We start from the raw sequence: 26,281 nt of genomic DNA on the forward strand, positions 1-26,281 counted from the left end.
GTCTGCCGGCTTCAAGCCTTCCATTGCCAGGCTGCCAAGGACTAAATAAGGCAAGCCCCCCCCCCCCCCCCCCCCCCCCCCGCTTTTCCAACGATCCCCCGCCTTCTAACTTGAGTTAACCATTTCCTGGCCAGAGCCAGGCTCTTGCTTATTTCTGAGCTTGCGCACTATTTTGTTTTTTTTTCAAGTGCTCTTGCAGTTGTGAGGGGAAGCAGAGTTTGCCACTCCAAAATATACTTTGGGGGATATTGACTATTTTAAGCTGGTTATTAAGAAATGAAACACTCAGAAAGAACATTTGACCCTCCCCCTTACCTGCCTAAAGGAATTCAGATAGAAAATCCTGCTTAAACGAAGGGAGTATTAGCATCATAATAGAAACTAAATGTGGCAGGCTGGGCGAACCCTAGCAATCTAACAAAGTCTGTTAGACTCTCTTATACGTGTTATTGATTCTGGGTGGCCCAGCAAGAAATTGTTCACCACATGTTTGCTCTTTCTCATTTACCTGTGAACTGCCTACTTTCCCTTTGAAGTCCCAGACCCCTGCCTCCCTCCCCTGAGTCCAGAATGGCACATAAGCCTCAACTGCCTAGTGTGTCTGAGGTCTCAGCTTCTTAGGGGACCCCTGAACGTACATATGTAATAGATTTTCACCTGTTAATCTGTCTCATGTTAATTTGGTTATTAGTCCAGCCAGGAGAACTTAGAAGGGTAGAAGTTAATTTTCTTCCATTGCTTTTCAGAGAGAGTGGAAAGGAGAGAGAGAGAGAAAGAGAGAGAGAGAGAGACATCAATGTGAGAGAGATACATTGATTTGTGCCTCCTGCAAGCACCCGACCTGGGCCGCGGATCAAGCCTGCAACTGAGGTACGTGCCTTTGGCTAAAATCGAACCCAAGACCCTTCAATCCTCGGGCCGATGCTCTAACCACTGAGCCAAACTGGCTAGGGCGAAGTAAAATTCTTTTTCTGCCCCACATTGTGAGCTCCCAATTCTCAAGTTTAGGTTTTCTTCTCCCTCTTCCATTACTCCCAAGCCTGGGGCAAAAGAACTGAAAAAAATAAAATAAAGAATGAACCAATTGCCTAGAATGTAGGAACAAGCCCCTGTACTTCTGGTGGAAGAAGCATGGGCCTGAAGAAGGAGACACCTGGGTTCAATCCCAGCTCCACCTCTTGCCAGCTATGTGACTCTTAGGCAAGTTACTCACCCTCTCTGTGCCTCATTTCCTCATCTAGAAAATAGGAATCATAACAGTGTTTACTCATTTCGTAGGGTCTGTAAAGAGGGTGGAATGGGATCATAAACTGCCTTGTCCATATTAAATGACCAATAAATGGTAGATGTATTATTATAATTTTCGAATACCAGGGAACACTCTTTCATTACCTCCTCCTGCCATATTTTGTCCCCATCGTTCCCCCTGACAGAAGCGCTCCACCAAGGAAAGCACAGCTTTAGACACATTCATTCACATCAGGTCACATTTACTGAAATCAAGAAACTAACCAATACAAATTCTATGACGCTATGACTTGTCAAGCACTTCCAGGCACCGCACAGAGAAGTGCGAGTTGCACTGAAGAGGGGGTGTACATCCAAATGGTTTCACGATTTATTTTGCTCTGTCTTCTCAGCATAGTTGCCTCTCTTGAAAGGTTAACTGCTGTTTGGGCAGAGATAAACAGAACCCGACTGACTGCTGAGGTAGGAGATTGAAGATACTGCATTATCGGGGCGAGGACTATAGGCGGGGGACAGGCAGGGGTTCCCTCAGAGCAGGCTGTCCTTCCTTCCACTTGGGTAGGGACAAGCACACAGACTTGGAGCTCACCCCGCAGCAGCTAAGGTTCGATTGTGTACTCACAGTGAGATCCCTCCCAGAAGCCAGCCCTGAGCTTCATTCATTTTTAAACAAGTATCAAGTGCCTGCTACAAGAGGCAACCCACTGTGAGGATATACGAATGTGTAAGATACACGTCTCAAAGGCAAAGAGCTCATAGTCTAGAGGGAATCATGACATAGAAGATTATAGCCCATGGAAGCATGTTGCACGGGCCTACGAGAGCTATAGGGAGGGTATGCTACGTGCGTTCAGAAGGAGACTCCCGCCGTAGGAGGTGAGAGGAGGCTTCAGGATGTGGCTCCGACAGGGTGCAGAAATGGGAGCAGTGGGGGCGTGTACAGAAGTGCTTTGAAAATTCAGTTGGCTGGGTCAAAGGGCACGCGCACACTAACAGCATCATTCACCCGCAAAAATCCCACAAAGTAACAGTGCCCTTGGGGGGGGGGGGCAGGGGTGACAGTGAAAACGAAGCATCTTCCATTTTATTACTAAAGCACATCGTTAGCTGACTGGCTTTTCCTGCCTCGCCATCCCCTCTGCAGCGGTCTGGAACACCCCCGCTGTGCCTCTACAAAGGCGAAACACCTGCCTTTAGCCGTCGGGATGGGGTAGCTCTTTTGGGGGTGGGGAAAGCCCACTCATCTGTCAAACAAAAGCAACAGATATGTGCTATTTGGGGTCAGAAGAGACGTGCTCCAGGCAGAGGTGCCTGAAATGTGAAACACACTTATTCTTTAGGGGGAGGGGGGGAAAATCTGGATCTTAGGCTCCCTGGAAAAACTGCGCCCACATTTCTAAATGGCATCCGTCCTTTGGAGAAGGGGAGTCTGCCACAGCCTCCACTGGCTCGCTTTATCCCTGCCTGCTATTCACATTTAGATGCTAATCACAGTTTGTGAGCACAGCGCAGTTAGCTCTCCAGAATGCTTTTGAAAGCCAAAAGCCTGGGTGGCTCAGAACACATCTGAAAGCCTATTCTTTAGGGGGCAAATGTGTGTTATCTGGCTTCCCTGTTTTCTCTTTTTTTCATGTTACTTCCAAGTCCCTGCTAGGGTTTGATTTTGCAGCTCCCGATATGGAATGCCTCTGTGCAACGAGGGTGGCAAAATTGGTGAGGGCCGCATGCCAGGCCAAGGAGCTCAGCCTTTGTTCTCTGGGGGCAAAAAAGGACAACACAGGCAGATCTTAAGAAAGTTAGTCTGGAAGAAGCTCTGAGCTGGGCTGGAGGGACTGACATGACTATTGCCCCTGGAGACAAACTACCTGGTCTTAAATTTCAGCTCAGTTACTGGGTGGGTGAACTCGGGCAGGCTACAGAAGCTTTCAATGCCTTGGTGTTCTCAGCTGTAAAATGGGCTTGATAGGAACAGTATCCACCTCTTAGGGTTGTTGTAAGAATGAAATAAGATAATGAGCATAGAGCACTTAGCACTTGGCACAGTGCCTGGTACATTATTGCTCCAGGATCATTTTTAGAATTAATCTTGGAGGCCAATTGGAGGATTACTGCAATAGCCTAGGTATGAGCTGACAAGGTCCCTGACTAGGGCAGGGACAGTGACAAAGAGAAAGACCAGTGTGGGGGCGTTGGGAATGTTGGGAATGAAGAACCAGTTGGCCTCAGGGTTGATTGGGGGTTGGGGAAGAGGAAACTCAAAGCTCCCTTGTGGATTTCCAGCCTGGGTGACTGGGGGCATGATGGCACTGAAATGGAAAGCCCTGGGAAGAAAGTTTCAGAGGAAGCAGTTAGTTTGATATGTATTAAGTCAGAGGTGCCAGTGGGGCGGTGATTGCCAGGTGGCAATGTCCAGCAATGCGAGAGCAGGGATGCAGGTGTGGACTTGAGCATGAGAAACCCCATGTGGGGGAGGGGCGCGTTGGGAGCACCTGGCGAGGCCACAGTGTCCAGCTGACCAAAGGCAGCCTGAGGTGTTAAGCATCTGGGTCAGGCTTAGCATCTGTGTTTGAACAGGCCGGGGCCTCCCTTCACTCAGGTACTGTGTGTATTCTGCCCGGGGCCTCCCTTCACTCAGGTACTGTGTGTATTCTGCCCGGTCAGCTGTGCCACTCGGAGACTACCTTTGTCCTTCATCTTATGTGCTTTCAGTTCAAATGCTGACCTGGCCCAATCCTGCTTACCTTGTGAGCTTGATGGGGTCAAAGTCCCCTGGGGTGTAAAGCAACCGGCTGACACTCAGTTTTATATTTGATGAAATGGTGACATGTAATATGGGCAACAGGGGAGGGTGGCAGGCAGAGTTGTGCGGGAACCACGCTTGTGCCTGGTGCCTCCCTCCTGATGCTCTCAGGAGGCCCCATGTTCTCAGCTGCTCCCTAGATTTTCAGGGCAGCCTGCCTCTCTCTCTCCTCACGTGCCTGTCCAGAGAACCATTTGCTCAGGAATCGCAGGTCCTTACTAGGAGCCCATAGATTAGTCAGATAAATTAATCTCCATCAATATTTTACCCTTTCTACTCTCTCAACACACGAAGTGTTGCCAGCCTCTTCAGGCCCAGGCTCTGGGCCAGCTGTGGGAGATATGAAGATGAACAGGCCAGGCCATACCTGGAAGAGCTTAAACTAAAATGGACTGAGGCGTGGCCATGGAGATTTCAGTCAGGGTGGCCTTAGGGTCGGTCCATGAAAGCGCACCAGGTGGGGGACACCTCATTCTATTTGTACAAAGGGCTGACCCACCCCCCTTCCCACCAGAAACCATGCCATCAAAACATGCACATGCATGATTTCTTTACCTCTCCATTCTCTAGCATGCCAGCCAGGAGCCAGGTCAAGAAAAAGAAAAAGGAATAATATGAGTGTAAGCACAGTGAAGGAAGGGCTCAGCTAGTTAAACAAGACTTCTGATTATTGTCATTAATATTCAAGAGACTTCTGACTTGATGGGACATTAAACAGGCAGTGTGTGTATGTATGTATGTATGTATGTGTGTGTGTGTGTGTGTGTGTGTGTGTGTGTGTGTGTGTGTGTGTGTGTGTAAAGACATTAGCAGAAGGAGACATTCAAAGTGGCCAGTCACTGTGGGGGTTGACAAACTTCCCTGGCCAACAGGTTATCTAACAGACACCTGACATGCTTCCTGATAGGAGGTGCGACGAGGAAAGCCAATGGGGTGCAAATGTTCTCATTACGTGTGCTCAGGGCAGAGCAGCCTGGCTGCCCCCGCTAAGCTCCCTCCTTGCAAATTCTGCTGGCAAACCTTGCCCACTCACCTGAGGGGAGACTGTTATTAAAGCTCTCTCGTCTTGGAGAATTTGGATTGTGTGCTTTGCAGGAAAAAAAACAACTCCAGCAGGGTTTAGAGTTCAACTATTGTTTCTAGGCCTCTTATCCTCCAAACTGAAGGTGTATTTCAAGCAGGGATTAGGAGGTTGTTAACTGGACAGAGATCACTAGCTCTATGGCTCCAATGCCCTCTGATAGCGATGATATGCTCCATTTACTGCAGCGACATCTAATGGCCAGAGAAAGCAATGCATGTTCACAATTAAAAGCAGCCTCTGGTTCTGTCTTGGGGATTAACTTTTTTAAAAAAGTAGACTGGACAAGGTATTATGATGTTTATTAACCCCTGTTAAATAACACTTTGACCACAACCCTAAGAATTCATTTTCTATATCTTTGGATGACATTTATGACGTTATTCATAACTGGATGCTGATCATACTTTTTGAAAACTGAGCAATTGCCTCTTTGGATTTTTCTTTTCTTTCCAGCAATCATATGACTGTGCATTTAATTTAAAGCTTTTTGTTGAAGTTCTGTGTGTGCATTATCTAGAAGGTTTCTATATAAGTGGAAATATTAACAAGTTTACCCCCCCCAAACCCACTTCTAGTGTATCTTAATCCAGTTTATAGTACATTGTTGTATGTATATAAATATTCTAGAGTAGAATGTAGTGGTGGCTAGATTCCCCCAGAAGAGGTCATTGTTCTAGCTCTCAGGTGGAGAAAGGAAAGCCGCAAGTTTTGGAGGAACACTGAAACCCCACTCCCATATTTAGATGTCATTGAATTTTATCTAAAACCCTCTGTGATACTGTGATTTATAATAAGAAATATATATTTGGTTTTCATCCTGTTTCTGGCACAGAGCTCCTAAAACCCTTGGAATTTCCTAAGTGATGGGAGTGGTAAATATGTCTTGATATTCATAACAGCCCCCTTTCAACCACACCTAAGTTTATGTGAATGTGGTGACTTTTGGAATGCACCTAAGGATGGGGGCTGGTTGCCAGGGGAATCAACCACGTGATCCAAGGATTGAACTTTCAGTCCCACCTCCCTGACTTCCTGGGAGGGATGAGGGGCTGGAGGTTGAATCAATTGCTGATGTCTAACGATTTAGTCAATCATGCTTATGTAATGAAGCCTCCATGAAAACCCAAAAGCACAGGGCTCAGAGAGCTTCCAGGTTAGCGAAGCAGAACACATCCATGTGCCACAGTGCTGGGTCCCAAACTCCATGGGGACAGAAGCTCCTTTGTTTGGGACTGTGCCCTATGTATCTCTTCACCTGGCTGTTGATTTGTATCCTTTAATATCCTTTATAATAAACTGGTAACCTAGTGAGTAAACTGGTTTCCTGAGTTCTGTTAGCTGCTCTAGTGAATTAAGCAAACCCAGGGAAAGGGTCCTGGGAATTTATAACCAGCCGGTCAGAAGCTTAGTCAACAACCTGAACTGGAGATTGGCATCTGAAGTGGGGGTGGCTGTCTTGTGGAACTGAGCCCTTAACCTGTGGGATCTGATGCTGTCTCTGGGTAGATAGTGTCAGGGTTGAGCTGAGTTATAGGACACTCAGCTGGTGTTGGAGAATTGGTTGGTGGGGGGAAAAAAATCCCACACATTGGAATTGGTCCCAGAGTCTTAGCCTTTTTCATTGATTACCCCTACCCCTCAAGGTCTTTAACTATGCATAAGGAACACTAAATTATAAAAGGTGGCAGAAAGTGCTGGAGAGATGCCTCTGGCTCTACTATTTCCAAAAATGATCTTCAAAGCATGGTAGCCAGTGCTATAAGTAGCCTTTGTTTCATCCATTTTCTGATAATCAACCAGCGAGAGAGCCCATTCTCCCTCCTGACAGTAAGAGAAATTCCTAGGGCCAGGATTTAATTTAAAAAAAGAATAAAAAGCTTCTAGCATATCATAACTCTTTCCCAACAAACCTCTCCCTGGCATTTTTAAAAAAGAAGCTTTTAAATTTGATTTAATTTAATTTTTAATATGTTTTTATGGATTTCAGAGAGAGAGGAAGGGAGAAGGAGAGAGAGAGAGAAATATCAATGATGGGAGAGTCATCGATCGGCTGCCTCCTGCACGCCCCGCACTGGGGATCGAGCCCGCAACCCGGGCATGTGCCCAGACTGGGAACTCTGACCTCCTGGTTCATAGGTCGACACAAACACTGAGCCACACCGGCCAGGAGAAGCTATCTTTTTTAGAAAAAGCATGATTACTATATGAAGAAGTCAATTTTTCTAAGGGTTGAACCATATGAAATTACCGTTTGAGTGGGTCAAAAGGTAGAATATTGACAATTTCATATGGTTCAATCTAAAGAAAGAAGACTGAAGCTAAAAGACATATATGGCATTCCTGAAAAAGACAGAATATCTTACATGAATTATTCCAAGTTTATAGGTTTAACATATTCCATTCATAATCACAAGGTAATTCTAATGTTCATCAGGAGAAACAAATGACCATGAATAATCATGGAAATACTGAAAAGAAGAGCAATGAGGAGGGAGATGCCCTGCCACGTAGTAAAAGGTATTAGAGAGCTAGAGGATGTGGTAAAAGTCACATCAAAGAATACAGGGGGGAAAAGATTATTTAAAAAATGGTATATTAAGAAAAATAATATAGCCCAGCTGGCATGGCTCAGGGGTTGAACATTGACTTAGGATCCAGGAGATCGTGGTTTGATTCCCGGTCAGGGCACATGCCCGGGTTGTGGGCTCAACCCCCAGGAGGGGGCGGGCAGGAGGCAGCCGATCAGTGACTCTCTCATCATCTCTCTCTCTCTCTCTCTCTCTCTCTCCCCCTTCCTCTCTCTGAAACCAATAAAAACATATTTTAAAAAAAGAAAGAAAAATAACATAAATGGAATCACTTTAAAATGGAGCCAGAGCTGCCATGCCAGAAAACCTGCTTTGCACGTCTTATGCCTCAAGCCTTAGAATGTTTAAACAGGGCAAAGCAACCTTTGGGCTGGGCCTAAGCAAACTTGTGCTCCAAAGAACTGCTTGCAAACAAGAAAGCAGATATTATGACTACAGGACTGATGACTTCTGGACTGAAACTTAAAAACATTGTTTAGAATTAACATCATTATGTTATCTGCACCAATAGCAATGCCTTCCTTCTATTGATGTAATTGTTCCCCTTCCCTTTCTCACAAATACCCACTGCTTTTGCCTTCCAATCAGAACACTATTTGGGCTTCTGCCTGAATCAAAGCATCCCGAATAGTTACTCTTTGATCTCAAATAAGCGCTTCCTGTCTCTCACTATGAAAGGCCTTATCTTTAGGTTGACATATCCTTTTTTAAATTATTGATTTTAGAGAGAGAGGAAAGTAGAGGGATAGAAAAAAAACATTGATGAGAAACAGGGATCGCCTGCCTCCTGCACGCCCCCTACTGGGGATTGGGCCTACAACCTGGGCATGTGCCCTGACTGGGAACCAAACCGGTGACCTCTTGGTTCATGGGTTGACGCTCAACCACTGAGCCACGCTGGCTGGGCAAGGTTGATGTATCCTTAAGCAATTGGTAAACTATCTTTGTAAAAGTCAGGTGATTCCTGCACATATCATATCCAGGGTAAAGTTGAAATATGTTAAAGTGATAAGTGTAAAAATTATAACAAGAAAGTATTTCAATATCTATATAAATGAATAGTCCTATGATTGTGGGTTTTTTTTTTTGTTTTTTTATGAGAGAAAGATCACCTTTAATTGGCACCTGAGAGCATTCTGATCTACTAAAGCGAAGAGATTTTGGACAAACAGCAATGCTTGCTGCTCCTATACTGACCAATGAATAGATGCCGGGATTGGCCTTTTCAAGCTTGCACTTGCTGCCCTCCCAGAGCACCGGGGTAGGCCTTTTGCACAGAAAAGCAAAGTTAGAAACAAAAAACAGTAATAGATATAATCACATAAACATCTAAAACCATGTACAACAACAGCGCATAAACGGCATCAGAAGCCAAATGTCAAACTGGGAAAAACGTGTGTCATGTACAGCAAAGGGTTAATATCTTTCACATATAAAATCTTCGTACCAATCAGTAGAAAAAGCTGACTGTCCTAGAAAAATAGGCCATGGACATAAACAGAAAATTTACAGAAGATATACAAAGGGACGATTGTATACTGAGGTAAGGGGTGGCAGCAGAATTGGGCGTCATCATAATGTGTATTATTCTGAAGGCAGTTTATAGGCTGAGATAAGTACCTTCAGGCTTTTGTTGTTGTTGTTGTTAATCCTCACCTGAGGATATTTTTTCAGAGAGAGGGGGAGAGACAGAGAGAGAGAAACATCAATGTGAGAGAGACACATCCATTGGTTGCCTCCCACAGGCCCTGACCTGGGCTGGGGATCGAGCCTGCAACCGAGGCGCATGCCCTTGACTGGGATGGAGCACAGGACCCTTCAGTCCATGGGCCGATGCTCTAACCAGAGCCAAACCGGCCAGGGCTACCTTCAGGCTTTTTCGTGCTGAGGTAAGCGGGGTCCAGCCCAGCCAAAAAAGCCACAGAGGGGAAGCCAGGGGCCACTGAGACTGCAGGGGGACAAGGTATAGACGTGAGGGAAAACAAACTCAGCTGGGATTGATTATTTAAAATTGGATTCAACTGACTCCAAATTAACATGCAAGCAGCTTATCAGAAACACATATCAACCCCTTGGATTGGAGTTCTAGGGAGGCTACAGAGAGCAAGTAGGGTTAAAGGCACATGCGAAGCCTCAGAGTTCTTCTGAGCCTGCCCTCACTGTGCATGTGCAGATCTGCTTGTAACTCCCAACCTTACTTGGTCCACTGATTTATTTTTTTAATCAAAATTGGCTGATTCTAGGCTAAGCCAGTTACTCACTTTGGGACCTTGGATACCAGGCTGTTGCTTCTGTAGTCTATAGAGAAAATGTGAGTTTCCCAGGTAACAATTAGGAAAATGCAGAGCCAATCCCACTAAGACAGTGACCCATTTCAAATGTAATTATTTCCTTCGCAAGGGAGTCAGGGACTATTGGAGCTTGGTTATTGAATAGCTCCTGGCTTATTTTGATTCTTTCCAGTCCGCCTCACTGAGGTAAGGGGTGGCTACGAAAGCAAGAATACCCTTTCCTCCCTGTGGAGGCCCCAGGGAAAGGGAGCTAGGAGGCTGCCTTGATGTCATGGGTGGTGGCAGCTATGAGGAAGAGAAGAAAAAAAAGTGGCCTGGCCGGTGTGGCTCAGTGGTTGAACGTCAACTTATGAACCAGGAGGTCATGGTTTGATTCCTGGTCTGGGCACATGCCCAGGTTTTGGGCATGATCTCCAGTGGGGGGCGTGCAGGAGGCAGCCAATCAATGACTCTCTCATCATTGATGTTTCTATCTCTCTCCCTTCCTCTCTCTGATATCATTAAAAATATATTTTCAAAAAAGGAAAGAAAAGTGGGCCTCATGGGGGGGGGGCGGTAATAAAAGCCCTAGAAAAGCAGAGTATGGGAAAGAAACAGCACCTTGGGCTGGAGCCAACAGCTCTGTTATTAGCAGAAATGCCCTGGAATGGGGGTTTGCGTAATATTTGTGTGAACAGTCACGATCTTGGAAACCTGGCATTGCTCAGGGCCAGTGTTCTCTGCAGTTGTCACCCACCCACTAACACTTCAAGGCATCTCCGCACACCCCCTCCAACATCACTCCTCACCTGCATCTTCCTCTTCACCGTGTCGAAGGGAAAGGAGAGGGTCTGGGTCACCGCAGCAGCCAGGCAGACGTTGGCAAAGTTCTGGAGGAGAGAGAAGCGATCTCGGGGTCCATTCCAGATTTTCTCCAGGTTCATGTAAACTAGAAGAGAGCCAGCAGAGAAAGGAAGAGCACCTGCAAAACAAGGCCAGGAGGAGGCTGCTGAAGTCCAGGGAAATATTGGCTTGGGAACATAAATGCCTGTGGGGAATCCAGGGCAAGGAAACAGGACCCTCTCTGGGCTTGTTAAACTCACTCCAACCGAAGCAGCAGGAAGGAACTCTCTTGGGCGATGATAACCTGCTCTATTTTGATAGGGGCTGTGTCATTTGTCAAAGTGCATGAAATGGTTTGCAAAGGGTTTGAGCACTTTACTGTATTAAATTTTACTTTAAAAAGAACCATAGCCCGGCTAGTGTTGCTCAGTGGTTGAGCGTTGACCCATGCACCAAGAGGTTGCCGGTTTGATTCCTGGTCAGGGCACAAGCCTGAGTTGCAGGCTCGATCCCCGGGTGCGGTGTGTGCAGGAGGCAGCTGATCAATGATTCTCTCATCAATCTTTCCATCTCTCCCTTTCCTTCCCTCTCTCTCTCTAAAATCAATAAAAACATTAAAAACCAGTTAAAAAAAGAACCAGAAACAAATATTGAAGTCTAATCTAGTTCGTGATACATGTATGGAAGGGTTGAGGGGTAAAGTGTATTGATGTTTGCAACTTATACGCAAATCATCAAAAAATATATAGGATGGACTGATGAATTGCTAGACGGATGGACAGATGGACAGATATGTGATAAAGCAAAATGTTACTTGTAGCATCTAGATGGTGGGTATATGGGTGCATCTAATTCTTTTAACTTTTCTGGTTGTTTGAAATTGTAAAAAAGAAAATATTGGAAGAAAATCACTCTCATAAGAAAAAGTTAGTGGCTGCCCTTAATCAACGTTTGGAGGCCAGGAGGGACTGGTTTCTAGCTGAGAAAGAAACATTCTATGAAAACTGGAAAGTGAGACTGGAGTGGTGAGGGAGATTACCTGACCTTGCCTTTGGAACTGATGTCATGGCATCATGACTTTTCTGGGAAAATATGGTGAGCAAGGAGTGCAGTAGGTGGTACATTCACAAACTTCCAGAAACTTTGGGAACCATTTGAATTTTACAGAAGGACTACATTTCTTCCTCAAAAAGGGATTTAAAAGGGGATAACACAGTGAGGTTGATTGTCCTTAGAATAGTATAATATTTATATTTAATAAACACATTAAAAATGATGTACCAGTCCTGGCAGGGTGGCTCAGTTGGTTGGAGTGTCGTCCTGTACACCAAAAGGTCACTGGTTTGATTCCAAGTCAGGGCATGTGCCTAGGTTGTGGGTTTGGTCCCCGGTTGGGAGGGTTCTGGAGACAACCAATCGATGTTTCTCACATTGATCTCTCTCTCCCCTTTCCTCTCTCTCTCTAAAAATCAATAAACATATCCTCAGGCGAGGGTTTAAAATAAATTAAAAAAAAAAAGATGTCCCAATCTTCCATTTACCTTCATTCAGAAAACATTTGTGGAGCTTATGTTATGTGCTAGGACCTATGTTATATGCTAGAACCTTTTATTCCTTCAGGAATACAAAGAAGAGTAGGCTAAATTCCTGGAGAAGCTCACCATCTAGTGGTGAGACAGCTGATAGGTGCCATAAGGGTGGGGTGGCGGTGGCGCTATACAAAGTGCTTTATGTGCACAGGGATCAGAGGAGTTAATTTTGCCTGGGGGAATCAGGAAGGACTTCACAGAAGAGAGAGCTTCTCAACTGGGTCTTGAGGAATGAGTAGGAGTTTATCAGACATAGAGTAGACAGGCAGTCCAGGCAGAGGGAACAGCATGTACAAAGGGAGCGGTATTTTCAGGAAATGCAAGTATTTCTGTATGACTGGAGTATCAGTGCAGGTGGAGGGGTGACAGGAGAGGAGATAAGCCGGGCTGTTCTGAAGGATCTGGTAGGCTATAAAGAAGTAGGGCTTTTCCCCGTAGATCAGGAGGCAGTGAAGGCTTTTGGGGAGGGCAGTGGAGTGAGGGTGGTGAACCGATCATCTTGCATTAAAGAGATCACCACACCCTGGCCGCAGTGCACAGGGCAGACAGAGGGACTGAAGACTGGGAGCAGGCAGGAGGAGCTTTTTGTAGGTGTCTTATGGGAAAGATGTTGATGAGAGTGCGATCTAGGGCAGAGGAGATGGGGATGGAGAAGGGGGATAAACTTGACAGTTCAAAGAGGTACGTGATGACTAAAGTGAGAGTGGAGTGAGAGGAAGAGTTGAAGTTAATCTAGGTTTCTTCTGGCTTGGGCCACTGGGTGAAAGAAAGGCATCGCATTCATTGGGGAACACAGAAGGACATCAGCTTTAGTCTTGAGTTTGATGTGCCAAGGGAGCATCGGGTGGGGGTGCCCAATATCAGGTATTCGCACTGCCCCTGGAAATTGGTAGCAGTCAGTGGTTAAGAGAGAGGGCTCTGGGGCTATATTGCTAGGATCTTCCACTTTCTATCCATGTGACCATGGGCAGGTCACTTAGCTTCCCTCTATTAGCATCTATTTCCTCTTCTGTAAAATGAGGCTTAAATGAGAAACTGTATGCAAAGCATTTAGCACACTGCCTGGCACACAGTAAGCACCAATAAATGTTACTATAGAGATGATATTGGGGGTCACTAGAGTACAATGATGCTTGTTCAAGCCACTAGCTTAGATGAGGCTACTAGGGAGGGTGTGAAGGGTGAAAGGAAAGTTAAGGAAGGAGCTGGGGGACTAGCGATATGTAGGGGGCTGGCAGTGTCAGATGAGCCAGATGAGTCAGATAAGAAAGAGCTGCCAGACAGGTAGGAAAGACATCCCGGAGACAGTAGGGTCCTAGAAGCCAAGTTTCCAGAAGAAAAGGTGATCAATCTCATCAAATGTTGCAAAAAAGGTCAGATAAAGGGCAAAAGTCTGCTGGATTAGCCATTAGGTGTCCCAGGTGACCTGTGTGTGTAGCCCTGGCAGAAGCTCCAAAGACCACAGAAGTTACCACTGCTACCCTGGTGGTTCTCATCTGTGCATGTGTGCACACTAAGACTCCTTCCCACAGTTGGATGAGGAGTGTGTGAGATTGTCTTCCTACCATTTTTTTTTTTTTTAGATTGTCTTCCTATCATTTTGTGCAGAGCCACCTCCACGCTCTATCATCCATCTTTCTCTAGGATGTGACAGGTCAAAGTTATGAGTGGGGTGTATGGCTGTGGAATAGAATGAAGCTAAGTGGCCCTATATGGACTGTGTCCATATGACCCTGACCTCAATAAAATGGATTTAATTAGTTACAAAGGTATACATTCATATATGTCAAAGAATTCAGCTTTTCCTTGGACAAGGCGAAAATTTCCATCTTACCTAAAACTGTAAGGGAAACCCCTCGATAAAGGGCAAAGAATCCTTCCTGTTGATAAACAGTAGAAAATGCATGGAGGATCCCCCGGTAAGATGGTTCCAGCATATTCTGCACAATCAAGCGCGTTTTGATGAGGTCTGTAGGATATGTTACAATGGTGGAGACCATGCCTGCGAGACTTCCAGCCATGATGGCACTCCACTGGGAAATGTGGCCCAAGTCATCCATGAAGAGTATGACAAACCTGGGAGAAAACAGGGGGAGAAGCCCAAGGGAATCAGCTATGGATTGTGCTAGAGTGGCCTACACTACTTGCACATCTTCCAGCATTTGGACATGCTTTACAAAGTGAAAACTACCATACTAATGAATTAGGATTAATGAGTAACACATTCAACTCTACTATGTTTATATAATTCTAGTTAGCTATAAGGAAAAGATGCCCGACCCTCTTATTTATAGCTACCCTAAGTTCTTCCCACTTCACTTTAAGCATTTCTTCCTTTTATCCAAATAAATGTCAACTCTGGCTTGCCTGTGGGGTATAAATTTGCAGAAGTACTTGGTAAATACCAAACTGTAATGTATTCCTTTGCTTCTGTTGAAACTTAAATGAAACTGCTTGAAATGATGACTTTGAGCATCCCCAGTAAATGAGTTTTAAAAATATATTAGCTGGCCCGGCTGGTGTGGCTCAGTGGTTAAGCATTGCCCCATGAACCGGGAGGTCAAGGTTCAATTCCCAGTCAGGGCACATGCCCAGGGTTGAGGGCTCAATCCCTAGTAGGGGGAGTGCAGGAGGCAGCCGATCAATAACTCTCTCTCATCACTGATGTTTCCATCTCTCTCCCTCTCCCTTCCTCTTTCTGAAATCAATAAAAACATTAATATATATATATTAATTAAAAGAGAAGATGTGCCATCCCACTAGTTGTCAGGGAAATGACAAATAAGAACAATAACAAGATACCATTTCTCACCTAGCAGATTAGCAAGGATTAAAAGGTCTGACAATATCAAGTGATGATGAGGATGAATGGAAACAGGACCTCTCACCCACTGCTTATAGAAGTACAAACTGGTATGGCCACCGTGTAGTGTCTAGTACCACTGAAAGCATGACTACTTTCACTCCAGCATTTCCATTTCTACGTGCATATCCTGGGGAAATTCTTGCACATGTACATATGAAGACACATACATCATTGTTTGTAAGCGTGAGTCAAACCACCATACAATGGACGCTACATAGTTTAAATGAATAAGCTTAGAACTATGTAATAACAAACAAATCATAAAGTTGAGTGAAAAAGCAAGTTGTGGAGTGACAATTGTCATTGTCTACGACAATGATCTATTTATATTAAGAAACACCCACAAAATCATACCTTATATTTTTCATGGATAGATATAGATACATATAAAAAAGTGTAGAATAGACCTTTGGGAAGGTGGAAGAGGGGATGGACTGAGAGAGAGAATGAAGAGGAGGACTGCAGCTTGAGCTATAACATTTTATTTCTTGTATTAAAAAAGATATTTGAAGTATCTTTTATACTAACTATCATGCTGTCAATTCTGGATGGTGGGTGTTTGCTGGATTATTTTTCGTGTTTCTCTGCAGTTTTACAATGCAGTCAAAGATGGCTTTGGGTGGACTTTTCTAAATGCAAAATAGAATGCCATTCTGTTACAATTCCTCTTCTTGGAAGCAGCACCCCCCCAGGTAAGAGGGCCTACCTAAGCACAAATTGTTACAAGGGAATGTTTACCCTACACGTTCCCTGGTCAGGAACAAAGGGATTTTACTTCACCTTGCAGATGAAGATAAAATAAAAAAGGACTTGGAAACCAGGGGGAAAATTTTTTCTGCCAGAGAGTGGGGAGGGAGAGAGGGAGGGGGATAGCAAGGGTTTGAATAAAAGGAAAGTGAACAGAGCTCGGCTAAAATAAAAGTTTTGTAGAATATCCCTAGCGTTTTGGCTTGCAAGCCTCCAGTGAGGAGGTTTCTTTCCTGCTCCTTCAGTTTGGCAGCACACCAGGGCCCTAAATGAGTGGGTGTTCAGGTGCAGTTATTTAAGGGGTTCTAGGATGGCTCCTTGCTCCCAAGGAAACACTCATTGATAAAAAAAACTCATCTCCTTCAAGCTGTAGGAAAATCTTGACTTCATTTTGTTAATGTACTTTAACTGTACCAACTGAAAGTCATCTGAGTTAACCGGCTACCTTTTCAAGATGCATGTGATGAAATCTGGCAATCACTAATGGGTCATTTGCTTCAGTTTCACTGCCTGCACACTTCCTTGTTTCCTCTCTCCTCCTCTCTCCTCTGGCCAGTCAAGTTGGGGGGTGGGGGGTGTAACCTTAGAAGGGGAAGGGGAGATTGAGGAAATGAAAATGCTTGGCTGGAGGAGTGGGCCGCAGCAAACTGGAACAACCTGAAGATGGCTTTAGAAATGCCACAAGAAACAGCCTTCATTCTCATTGCCTCACCCGTATTCCCTATTCCACCTGGCACTTCCAGGGCACTAACTAATTCATTACCCATTTACTGAATATCTACAATGTGCCAGACACTGTGCTAACACTCAGCATTGGTCATAAGAGAGTTTAACAGTCCTGCTAAAGAAATGACTAATAAGGGCAACAAGAGAGGAACTAAGCTTTTGGTTGAATGAACTTGATGAACTAAACCCTGTCTTCTACCAGATTGCCTTATAAAGTGAGGTCTTACTATCAAATACACAAAATTCAAAAGAACACAAAGACAGTCCCTTCTCAGACTCTGACCATCTGACACAGAGGCAATGACCACTAACCGTTCCCCTTAGAATCACAGAGTCAAGGCAGGCAACCCTAATAGGCCATTGATAATGTCATCCTTGTTCCCACATCTTAAGCTCCTGTCTGATTGGCCAGGGCACCAGTGTTCCCCTTTTTGCTCTTTCCCCCACCCCCACACACATGCACAGCTTTTGCCAATGAGGCTGAATAAGCTGGTGAACAGCAGTAAACCCTTCTTTTCAGCCACATGAATATTACACACACACTGGATCTATGTAGTTAGAACTGGCAGCACTTCAACCTAATCCACCTGAGCCACCAAACACAAGCTCATGAAGTGGTTATGAACTTGGTGCTGGTTATGAACAATTTCAGAGCTGCAGGGACCCAAACCAATGCTTACACAGACAGACAAGCAGCTGCGGTATAAAGTTGGGTGAGGGGGTATTATTTGATGTATTTGAAAGCCATCTATTGTGTTAAGTATTATTTACTTATTACAAGTACCTAGCTCCTAATAGACTCTCCTGAGTGGACTTTTTTGATAATTAACCCAAGTAAGGGGACATTTCAGCATCACAGCGGTGGGCAGAGTCCTGGACTGTGGAGCAGAAGACCTGGTTTCAAGCTCTAGGTCTGTCATTAATTGTGTTTGTGGACAAGTTATTTGACCACTCCATTCTCTGAATATTTGGGATGTTTATGCTTTGCTAAATCCATGATCATAGGCTGTACCATTACCCCCAGCCAACTATTTTGCAAATTCATGGTCAGGAGAGAGTAGAGGTGAATCGGTATAATGATGGACCAAAGAGCCCAGTTGGTATGGCTCAGTGGTTGAGCGTGGAGGATCTAGGAACCAAGAGGTTCGATTCCCAGTCAGGGCACATACCTGGGTTGCAGGCTCTATCCCCAGTAGGGGGCATGCAGGAGGCAGCTGATCAATGATATTTCTATCTCGCTGATGTTACTATCTCTATCCCTCTACCTTCCTCTTTCTCTAAAAATCAATAAAAGAAAAACAAAAACAAAACCATCTATATCTATATCTATCTATACCTATATATCTACATCTATAAATCCTCACCCAAGGATACTTTTTTCATTGCTTTTCTGAGAGAGTGGAAGGGAGAGAGAGACAGAGAGAGAGAGAGAGAGAGAGAGAGAGAGAGAGAGAGAGAGGGAGATGAGAGACGCATCAATTGGCTGCCTCCTTGCACAAGCCCTGACCAGGGCTGGGGATCAAGGCTGAAACTGAGGTACGTGCCCTTGGCTGGAATCAAACCCAGGACCCTTCGTCCGCACTCTGACACTCTAACCAGTGAGCCAAACCGGCTAGGGCCAAAACCATATTTTAATGATGGATCAAAGGTATCATCTTTATGTAGGAAGGGTGACATCATGATTAATCAACCATTTTGCTCTCTACCTATGCCTAGCCATTTGCTGAAATACTACCTTTTAGTTTCCAGAAAGAAAATAATCTTGCAGGGGAAAAGATTATTAGCAAACCAAGCCCAGGTAACTCTCTCTTCTTCCTCTCCCATGCATCAAATCTCTTCCACTCCCACGGTCACCAGTCTATTTATTTCAGGTGCCCTCAGCTGCCACATGGACTAATGCAATAGGTTCCTAACTGGTCCTCCACCCCCCCCTTCCAGGTGGCAATTATTCCTGTTGAATTGCTTTAATCACAGCACTTCACCCTCAAAAGTCTCCCACAGTCACCCTTGAGTACCAAGTCAAGTCCAAGCTCCTTAACCTGGCCCTCCATCTGATTCTAACCTGCTTTTCTGGATGTATTTCCCATTACTGCTGTAGACACACCTTATGCTCCAGTCATGCTGCATGCCTTCCCACCCCTGTGTTTTTGCTCATGACATTGCCTGCAACACCTTTCTCCCCATCTTTGCCAAGCAACTCCTACTCATTCGCCTAAGACCAAACTCAGATGGTTTTTCTCCTCTGTGAGGTCTTCCATCTCTTCCTTCTCATCCTTCATCAGAAGTGTTTATTTTTATAGTACTTCAACCACAGCTATCACACGCTATGGACATACTAGTCTTATTCTTCTATAGCTTTCCAGTTCTGGGGCACAGAGACCATGGCCCTTTCATCCTTGCCTCATCCCCAGCAGCATGCATACAGTGGGTACTTAATGAAGACTCGTTAAATTAGACTCGTTAAATTAATGTCAAATAAAGGCAGAGAGAAAGGCAGCACCATGTAACGGAGATTTGAAGTCAGGAGCTCAGCTGTGTCATTGATGAATGGTATGGCCAGTCTGAGTCCAATTCTGCATCTGTAAAATGGGCATATTTCTTTCCCACGCTACGGACCTTACAGGGGAGGAAGCAGGAGTTTTAAAAATTCAGTGATGTACATACGCATGTACACGTACACATGAAATAACTATACAGAGGTGATAGATATGTTAATTAGCTTGATTGAGGTAATCATTTCGCAATGTATATCAAAATATCAAGTTGTACACCTTGAATTTATTCAGTTTTTATGTCAATGATATCTCAAAAAAGCTGTTTTAAAAAATCCAATGATGTGCCTGGCTGGTTGTGGCTCAGCGGTTGAGCATTGACCTAGGATTCAGGAGATCGCAGTTCGGTTCCCGGTCAGGGCACATGCCCGGGTTTCGGGCTCGATCCCCAGTGGGAAGCGTGCAGGAGGCAGCCAATCAATGACTCTCATCATTGATGTTTCTATCTCTCCCCTTCTCCGTTCCTCTCTCTGAAATCAATAAAGATATGTTAAGAAAAAAAAAATCCAGTGATGTATATATACTAGGTGGTTAGCAGTAAAGCCACACAACACTTAAACCAGTCTTTGAAGTTCTGCCTTCCTCCCCTGGGTTTGTTTGGTGGAGAAGACAGTGAAGTGGGGAGATGAGTCATTAAAACTCAGCTGTTTACAGACTTCCGGCCAGAAGTTGCTGAGGGCAAGGGTGCTGGGGAGGAAAGAGAGCCTTGACAGAAATACCTGTCGATCCCACTGCCTTCCCTCCCCAGAGGAAGACAAGGTAACTCTACTCCCAGGCTTGGGTGAAATGAGCCCTGGCCTGGTAGACTCCGTGAAAAGGTTGATTCCATCTTGCTTGTCAGCTGCTAGGTGAGCCTTCCAGCTCTGGCCTCCCAGAGTCACATTCTTTGACTGTGAGCCTCCAAGGCTGAACAATGTGGTCAAAACTGTGGGCTGTTTGTCTAATTCAGAGCCAAGGCCAGTCTTTGGAGTTGGCACTGTCTTCCCTAATGAGCTACACAGGGACCATCCTTCCTAACACAGAAACATCTCTTCCTGAAATTCCATCATTTACCATTTCGTTCTTTTAGGCTTTGTTTCCAGCTAAAATGAAAGTATCTGTGAGCTCGGAGGAAGCTTTAAGACTCACCTGGCATTAGCCTTTCCAAAGCAGCAGCTGGTGAGGTGAGCCTCAAGCCTTGACAGAAGAATGGGGCCAGTGGGCAGCCAGTGTGGAGTGAGCAGTAGGCACGGGGTGGGGAAGCTGAGGCCTCTGTTGGACCCTAAAGGCAGGCTTCATTTAGGGGTGTGTGTGTGTGTGTGTGTGTGTGTGTGTGTAGAAACCTGTGACAATGGATTGAATCCTCTGCCCCTACCAAACACTTTCTTCTGGGGGCTTTGGTCACGCAGACAGAGTTTCACACACACGCCTTCAAAGAGATCTCTCCTAGGCTAGCCAAGGCAGTTTCCAAGTTGGTGGACCGTGGGAATGGTCAGGAGCCATCTCCCGAGGTCTCTTCACTTCATCCCCCAGATCTCCTTTTGCCCCATTCCACCTCCTCACCCGTCCAACCCGGTGAGCCTCTCTGGGCCAGGGCTGCCCCCGCAAAACCGCACCAGGAGAGGCAGGGATCCCAAGAGCACGTGACAAACTTGGGGACTGCACTTTGGGGCCGTAGTTGTCACCTTTTGACTAAACTGCCCAGAGGAGAGCCCACGCGATCAGGAAAGGGGCTGGGGCCCACGGCAGGGCCCTGGCCCCGGGAACTCCGGCGGTCCCAGCCCCGGGCCCGCCCTCCCGCGCGCCCGGCCCTTACTTGCGGTAGGCGGTGAGTTGCACGGCGCTGCAAGGGAAGAGGCGCAGGCAGGCCACCGCGTTCCCCTTCCACAGGGCCTGGGGCCCCTCGGCCCGCCACACGCCAAGCGCCGCGGCCCACGGGCCCCGGCCGCGCCCCCGCGCCGCGCCGACCTGGGCCAGCACGGTGGCGAGCTCCAGGGGCGCGGTGAGGCTCAGGCTGAGCGCCCCCGCCAGCCCCGCGCACAGCAGCCGCTGGCCGCCGGTCAGCCGGCCGTCCCGCCGCCACGTCGCCATCGCCCCGCGCCGGCAGAGCCCGGGCCCGGGACACCTCGGGGCTCTCGGTGGAGGAGGCGGGCAGGCCCTCCCGATGGGGGCCGGACGCGCTGCGGGGCGGGGAATCCCGTCGCGCCCTGGCGGCCTCCGGGTGCGGTGGGTGGGGCGGAGGAGCCTCCCGGATTTGCCGCCTGCTCCGCAGCTGGCAAGTTTCTGTTTGCTGTTGAGCAAGACTTCTTGTTTCCTAAGTACCCAGGGCTGCCTCTCTTCCTGTTCATCCTGTAGGGGTTCAGGATCAGTCACCCTAAGATGAGCCTCTGTGGTATGCGGAGTATTTTGAGCTAAAGGCAACAGAGACCCTGAGGGCTCATGAGAAACTTTTACGTCTCCCTTAAAGAATTTAAATTAGGGCCCTTGCCCATAATAAGAGTTATCATGAGAAACGACTTTTTATGACCTATTTCTAGGACAGGGCAAACTTCTAATTACTGAATACCTGCTCTTCATCTGGGCCTGGGAATGACCTTCCTCCCTTCTAAAGCCCCAAGGGCTTTACCTCTCCCTTAGCTGAGAATGCCATATACTTCATTTTCCCTTTCTGTCTCTGAACCTCTCATATATGTGGGGTCTCTGACTCTCTAATCTATGTGAAGGTCCCATACATATGTATGCAATTAAATTTAGTAATTTTCTTTCTCTCTCTCTCTTCATTGTTGTTGTTATTCCTCACCTGAGGATTTTCCATTGATTTTTTTTTTTTCTTTTTTTTTCTTCTTGAATCTGTCTTTGCTTATGGTCATTTTTTTTTACACCTTTTTTGTTTTGTTTTGTTTTGTTTTATTATTGTTTAAAATATTACAGATGTCCCTTTTTCTCCCCAATGACCCGTTCCACCCCGTTCCTTCCCCCTCCCCAGTCCCTCTCCCCACCATTGTCCATGTCCTTGGGTTGTGCATACATGCACATAAATTTTTTGGTTACTCTCTCCCCCTCCACCCACCCGCCCTCCTCCATCCCTCTGACATTCATCAGTCTCATCTATGCTTCCATGTCATTGAATCTATTCTGTTCATCAGTTTATTAAGTTCTTTAGATTCCACATATTCCATTGATTTTTTTAGAGAGTGGAGTGGAGAGGGTGGAGAGAAAAAGAGAGAGAGGCATGGATTGGTTGCTTCCCACACACGCCAGCCACCACGGGGAGTGATATGGAACTTGCAACCCAGGTACCTGCCCTTGACCCTTGACTGGGAGTCAAACAGGAGACCCTTCGGTGCACCACCACTGAGCAACACTGGCAAGGGCAAATTTAGTTATTTTCTCTTGGTAATCTGTCTCATATCTATTTGATTATTAGACCTGCTGAAGAAACCTAGGAAGGTAGAAGAAAGTTTCTTCCTCCCCCACAACCCCATTACTCCCCTTCCACATTTCTCCTCACCCCCTTTCTTCCCTGGCTTCTGTTGTCTGTCTTCCAACCTCTTTTTTTATTTTTATTTTAAAAATCATAAAAAGTTTCTTACAAAAGAGCATTACATTCTGCACACTGCTTTGAATAGATGCCAGGGACATATGGACTATTGTTACTCTTCCTCCCTGTCCTCCCTTTCCCCAATGTTAGAGTGACCACAAAGCAAAGTGTTCACAATAATTACATAGGGGGAATTTCCTTTTCTAACCAACAACAATGAACAAAAATTAAGTCACTCACTCTGCTGCTGTTTCAAAATTTCAATGTTAGTTTTTGCACACCCTGCCCCCAACCCTTTTTGTAAGGAACTAAAACATTACATCTGGTGAACAGCAAAGATTTCACTACACCTCAAATGCAAAACACCTATGAAGCAGAGGAATGTTGGCTTTTTAAACAGAAGCAGATTTAAAAAAAAAAAGATGCAGGACTCCTTCAGTTCTTCACTAGTCTTATAAAAACTTTCCAGAATACTGCTTCACACTATAAAAAAGAAAAAAAATATTGCATTAGAATCCTTCAACATCTGCATACTGTTTCACACTGTTCTGCAGCAAATACTGTGCATTCTGTATCTGGTCCTGTGTTCCTGTAATGGTAATGATCCGATCTTTGGACCCTTCTAAAGGCTCATCAATTTTGATAGAAGCTCCTGACTCATGATGAATTTGTTTAATCCTCTGACCACCTTTGCCAATAATAGATCCAGCCAAATCTTTGGGAATAGTTACTTGTGTAGTAATAATAGGTCCACCAATATCACCATATGAGCCACGACCCCCTGCATAGGAATAATCATATCCAGAGCCACCCTGTGGTTTATAAGCCATCTGCCATTCTGAAGGGCTCCATGTGTCTATTACAGAGTCCCAAGTTTCATCAGCACTGAAACCAACCATGCCATCATAACGGTCTCCAGGTCTTCCTCTTCTGTCATAGACCATTAGATCTCCTCCTCTAGGTGGTGGTGAAGGAAGAAGAGGAAGATTCCATGCTCTGCTACCACCCTGGCCACCTGGTCCAAGAGGAGGGGGAGGAGGTCCTCGCCTAGGGCTCATATCATCATAATCTCTTCTAGATGGAGGCATTGGACACCCACCCCGACCAGGAGGCATTCTGTCAAAACCACCTCTTCCCCGCATGGGAAATCCCACGGGCCTGCCTCGGTGGTCATCAAACATCATTGTAAAGCCACCATAATTGTAAGTTTCATCGTAAAAATTGGGATCATAAGGCTGTGCAAGTCCTTTGATGGGAGACTCTGATATAAGATCAAGGATGATCTTTATACACTCTACAACCCTATCAGGTTTTCCTCCAATAAGAATGACTCTGTCAGTGGAATGAGGACAGCATTCCTGGAAAAGATTGATTGTTGTCTGAGTGTTCTCTCGAAGTTCTTTGATTTTTAGCACCGTTCACCCCAATAATTCCTCCTGCCAGACTCTGATGAATCAACAGTCTCAACTCGCAGCCAAAGTCACTTCCTTTATAGTGTTGGTAATTTAAGCATTCCAACAGCATCAAATTCGAGCGGGAGCTGGCTGGTGGCAGTGGGTGATGGCAACTGCAGGCCCTCTTCCAAGGTAAGGATGAGTTTCTTCAGAATTTCTCCCATTGTTTCAATATCAGCACTGATACTCAATATGTGCTCAGGGCCACTGCTGTCTGGGACTGAAACACTGGCATTGTAGTCTGTATGCAGAGCCTTAATATTCTTGCCTCCTTTTCCTTTTTTTTTTTTTTAAACATATCTTTATTGATTTCAGAGAGAGGAAGGAAGAGGGAGAGAGAGAGATAGAAACATCAATGATGAGAAAATCTTTGATCAGCTGCAGCCCGCAACCCGGGCATGTGCCCTGACCGGAAATCGAACCCTGATCTTCTGGATCCTAGGTCGGTGCTCAACCGCTGAGCCACTCCTGGCCGGGCTCTTGCCTCCTTTTCCAATCACTGCCCCAGCATTCTTGCTCTGAAGCAGAATTCGTAGTTCAACCCTCTCATTGGTGTTCCTATATCTTTTAAAAGCTTGTTCCTCTTCCATGTCTTCTGCAGGGCATTTACCAAATTCACCATTGATTTCAGTGTTGGGCAAGGTTTCCTCTGGCTGTTCAGTTTCCATTTTCTTAGATTATATAGACACACCAATCCATAGGCCGTAAACAAGCGGGACGTAAGCAAGACATAGAGGTTGGTGCAGCAGAGAAACAGAGGATAATGGCGTCTGCCCCTCCAACCTCTTTTGTTTTTACCTCAAGATAAAGCTGTGCAGATTTCTCAGTGCAGAACAAAAAATCTATAACACACACAACTGCTACCTATCAGACAAGTGTCAAGTATTGGGCTTTACATACATTATCTCATTTATTCCTCATAACAACCCTTAGTAGGTATTGCCCTCATTTGGAGAGGCTGTAGTGTGGTGATTAGAGCCTGGACTCTGGAACCTGCATTAGAATTTTGGCCCTGCTGCTTACCAGCTGGGTGCCCTTGGGGAAGTCACTCATCCTCTCTGTGCCTCAGTTACTTTATCTATAGTTTCTTCCCCTAAGGGGTGTTATAAGAATTAAATATACAATGACTGATACAGATAAGCACTATATACGCGTTAACTATGATTAGCTATTATTTTACAGAGGAGGAAACCAAAACAAAGAGATTGACCTGCTCAAGATCACACAGCTACTACCAGGCAATCAGGATTCAAATCTAGGTCAGTTTTGTGGCAACACCCACTATCAGCTACACTACATGTCTACTTGACTACAGAATGTAACTTGAGTAAGGACATTTTCAATGGCTCTCTTAGCTAAGAGGACAATAGAGGGAAAGAAGGGCTAAGAGTGAGTTGGCAAGAATCCAAGACAGATTTTGATAACTTTTTTAAAAAATTCCGAAGTTTTCCCTGTTTCTTTATTTCTTTATTTTTTTGAGAAGAAATAAATCCACAAATTTAATGTTGGTTTATTGGTGATTCGGTAACAGGTTATGCATATATTTCTAAAAATGTGTTTACATATCAATTAAAAATAAGTCATGTTTTGCCTGGCTGGTTTGGCTCAGTGGTTGAGCATTGACCCATGAACCTGGAGGTCAAGGTTCAATTCCTGGTCAGGGAACATGCCAGGGTTTCCGGCTCAGTCCCCAATAGAAGGTGTGCTGGAGGCAGTGGATCGATGATTCTTTCTCATCATTGATGTTTCTATCTCTCTCTCTCCCTCCCCCTTCCTCTCTCTGAAATAAAATTTAAAAAACATTAAAAAATTCTTTAAAAAAATGTTGTATTTCATAAGAGTACATAGCAAATAAATGGGTTTGGAAATCTGTTTAACATGAATTGGGATCTTGTGATGTTGGCTTGCTAGGACATGGTACACTTGTGTAAATTTAGCATCACCAAGAATGTGACATCAAGTAGAAATTGGAGTTGGTCACTTGCAGTGTTGTG

At 45.4% G+C, this 26,281-nt stretch overlaps 1 protein-coding gene and 1 pseudogene across 1 annotated transcript in view; both read right to left on the minus strand.

The window, feature by feature from the left end:
* Positions 1–21,383, minus strand: part of SLC25A43 (solute carrier family 25 member 43) — a 33,494-nt gene extending 12,111 nt beyond the window's left edge. The window contains exons 1-3 of the mRNA XM_087813650.1: positions 21,109–21,383; positions 14,257–14,498; positions 10,800–10,972 (exon numbers count right to left, since the gene is read on the minus strand). Coding sequence (XP_087669776.1) covers positions 10,800–10,972; positions 14,257–14,498; positions 21,109–21,383 — 690 coding nt within the window. The remainder of the gene's footprint in view (positions 1–10,799; positions 10,973–14,256; positions 14,499–21,108) is intronic.
* Positions 21,384–23,240: 1,857 nt separating this feature from the next.
* Positions 23,241–24,955, minus strand: LOC107529321 (heterogeneous nuclear ribonucleoprotein K pseudogene; annotated as a pseudogene).
* Between the last annotated feature and the right edge of the window lie 1,326 nt (positions 24,956–26,281).

This window comes from Miniopterus natalensis, chromosome X (assembly GCF_054644295.1).
Source record: "Miniopterus natalensis isolate mMinNat1 chromosome X, mMinNat1.hap1, whole genome shotgun sequence".
In the NCBI taxonomy this organism is placed as follows: Eukaryota; Metazoa; Chordata; class Mammalia; order Chiroptera; family Miniopteridae; genus Miniopterus; species Miniopterus natalensis.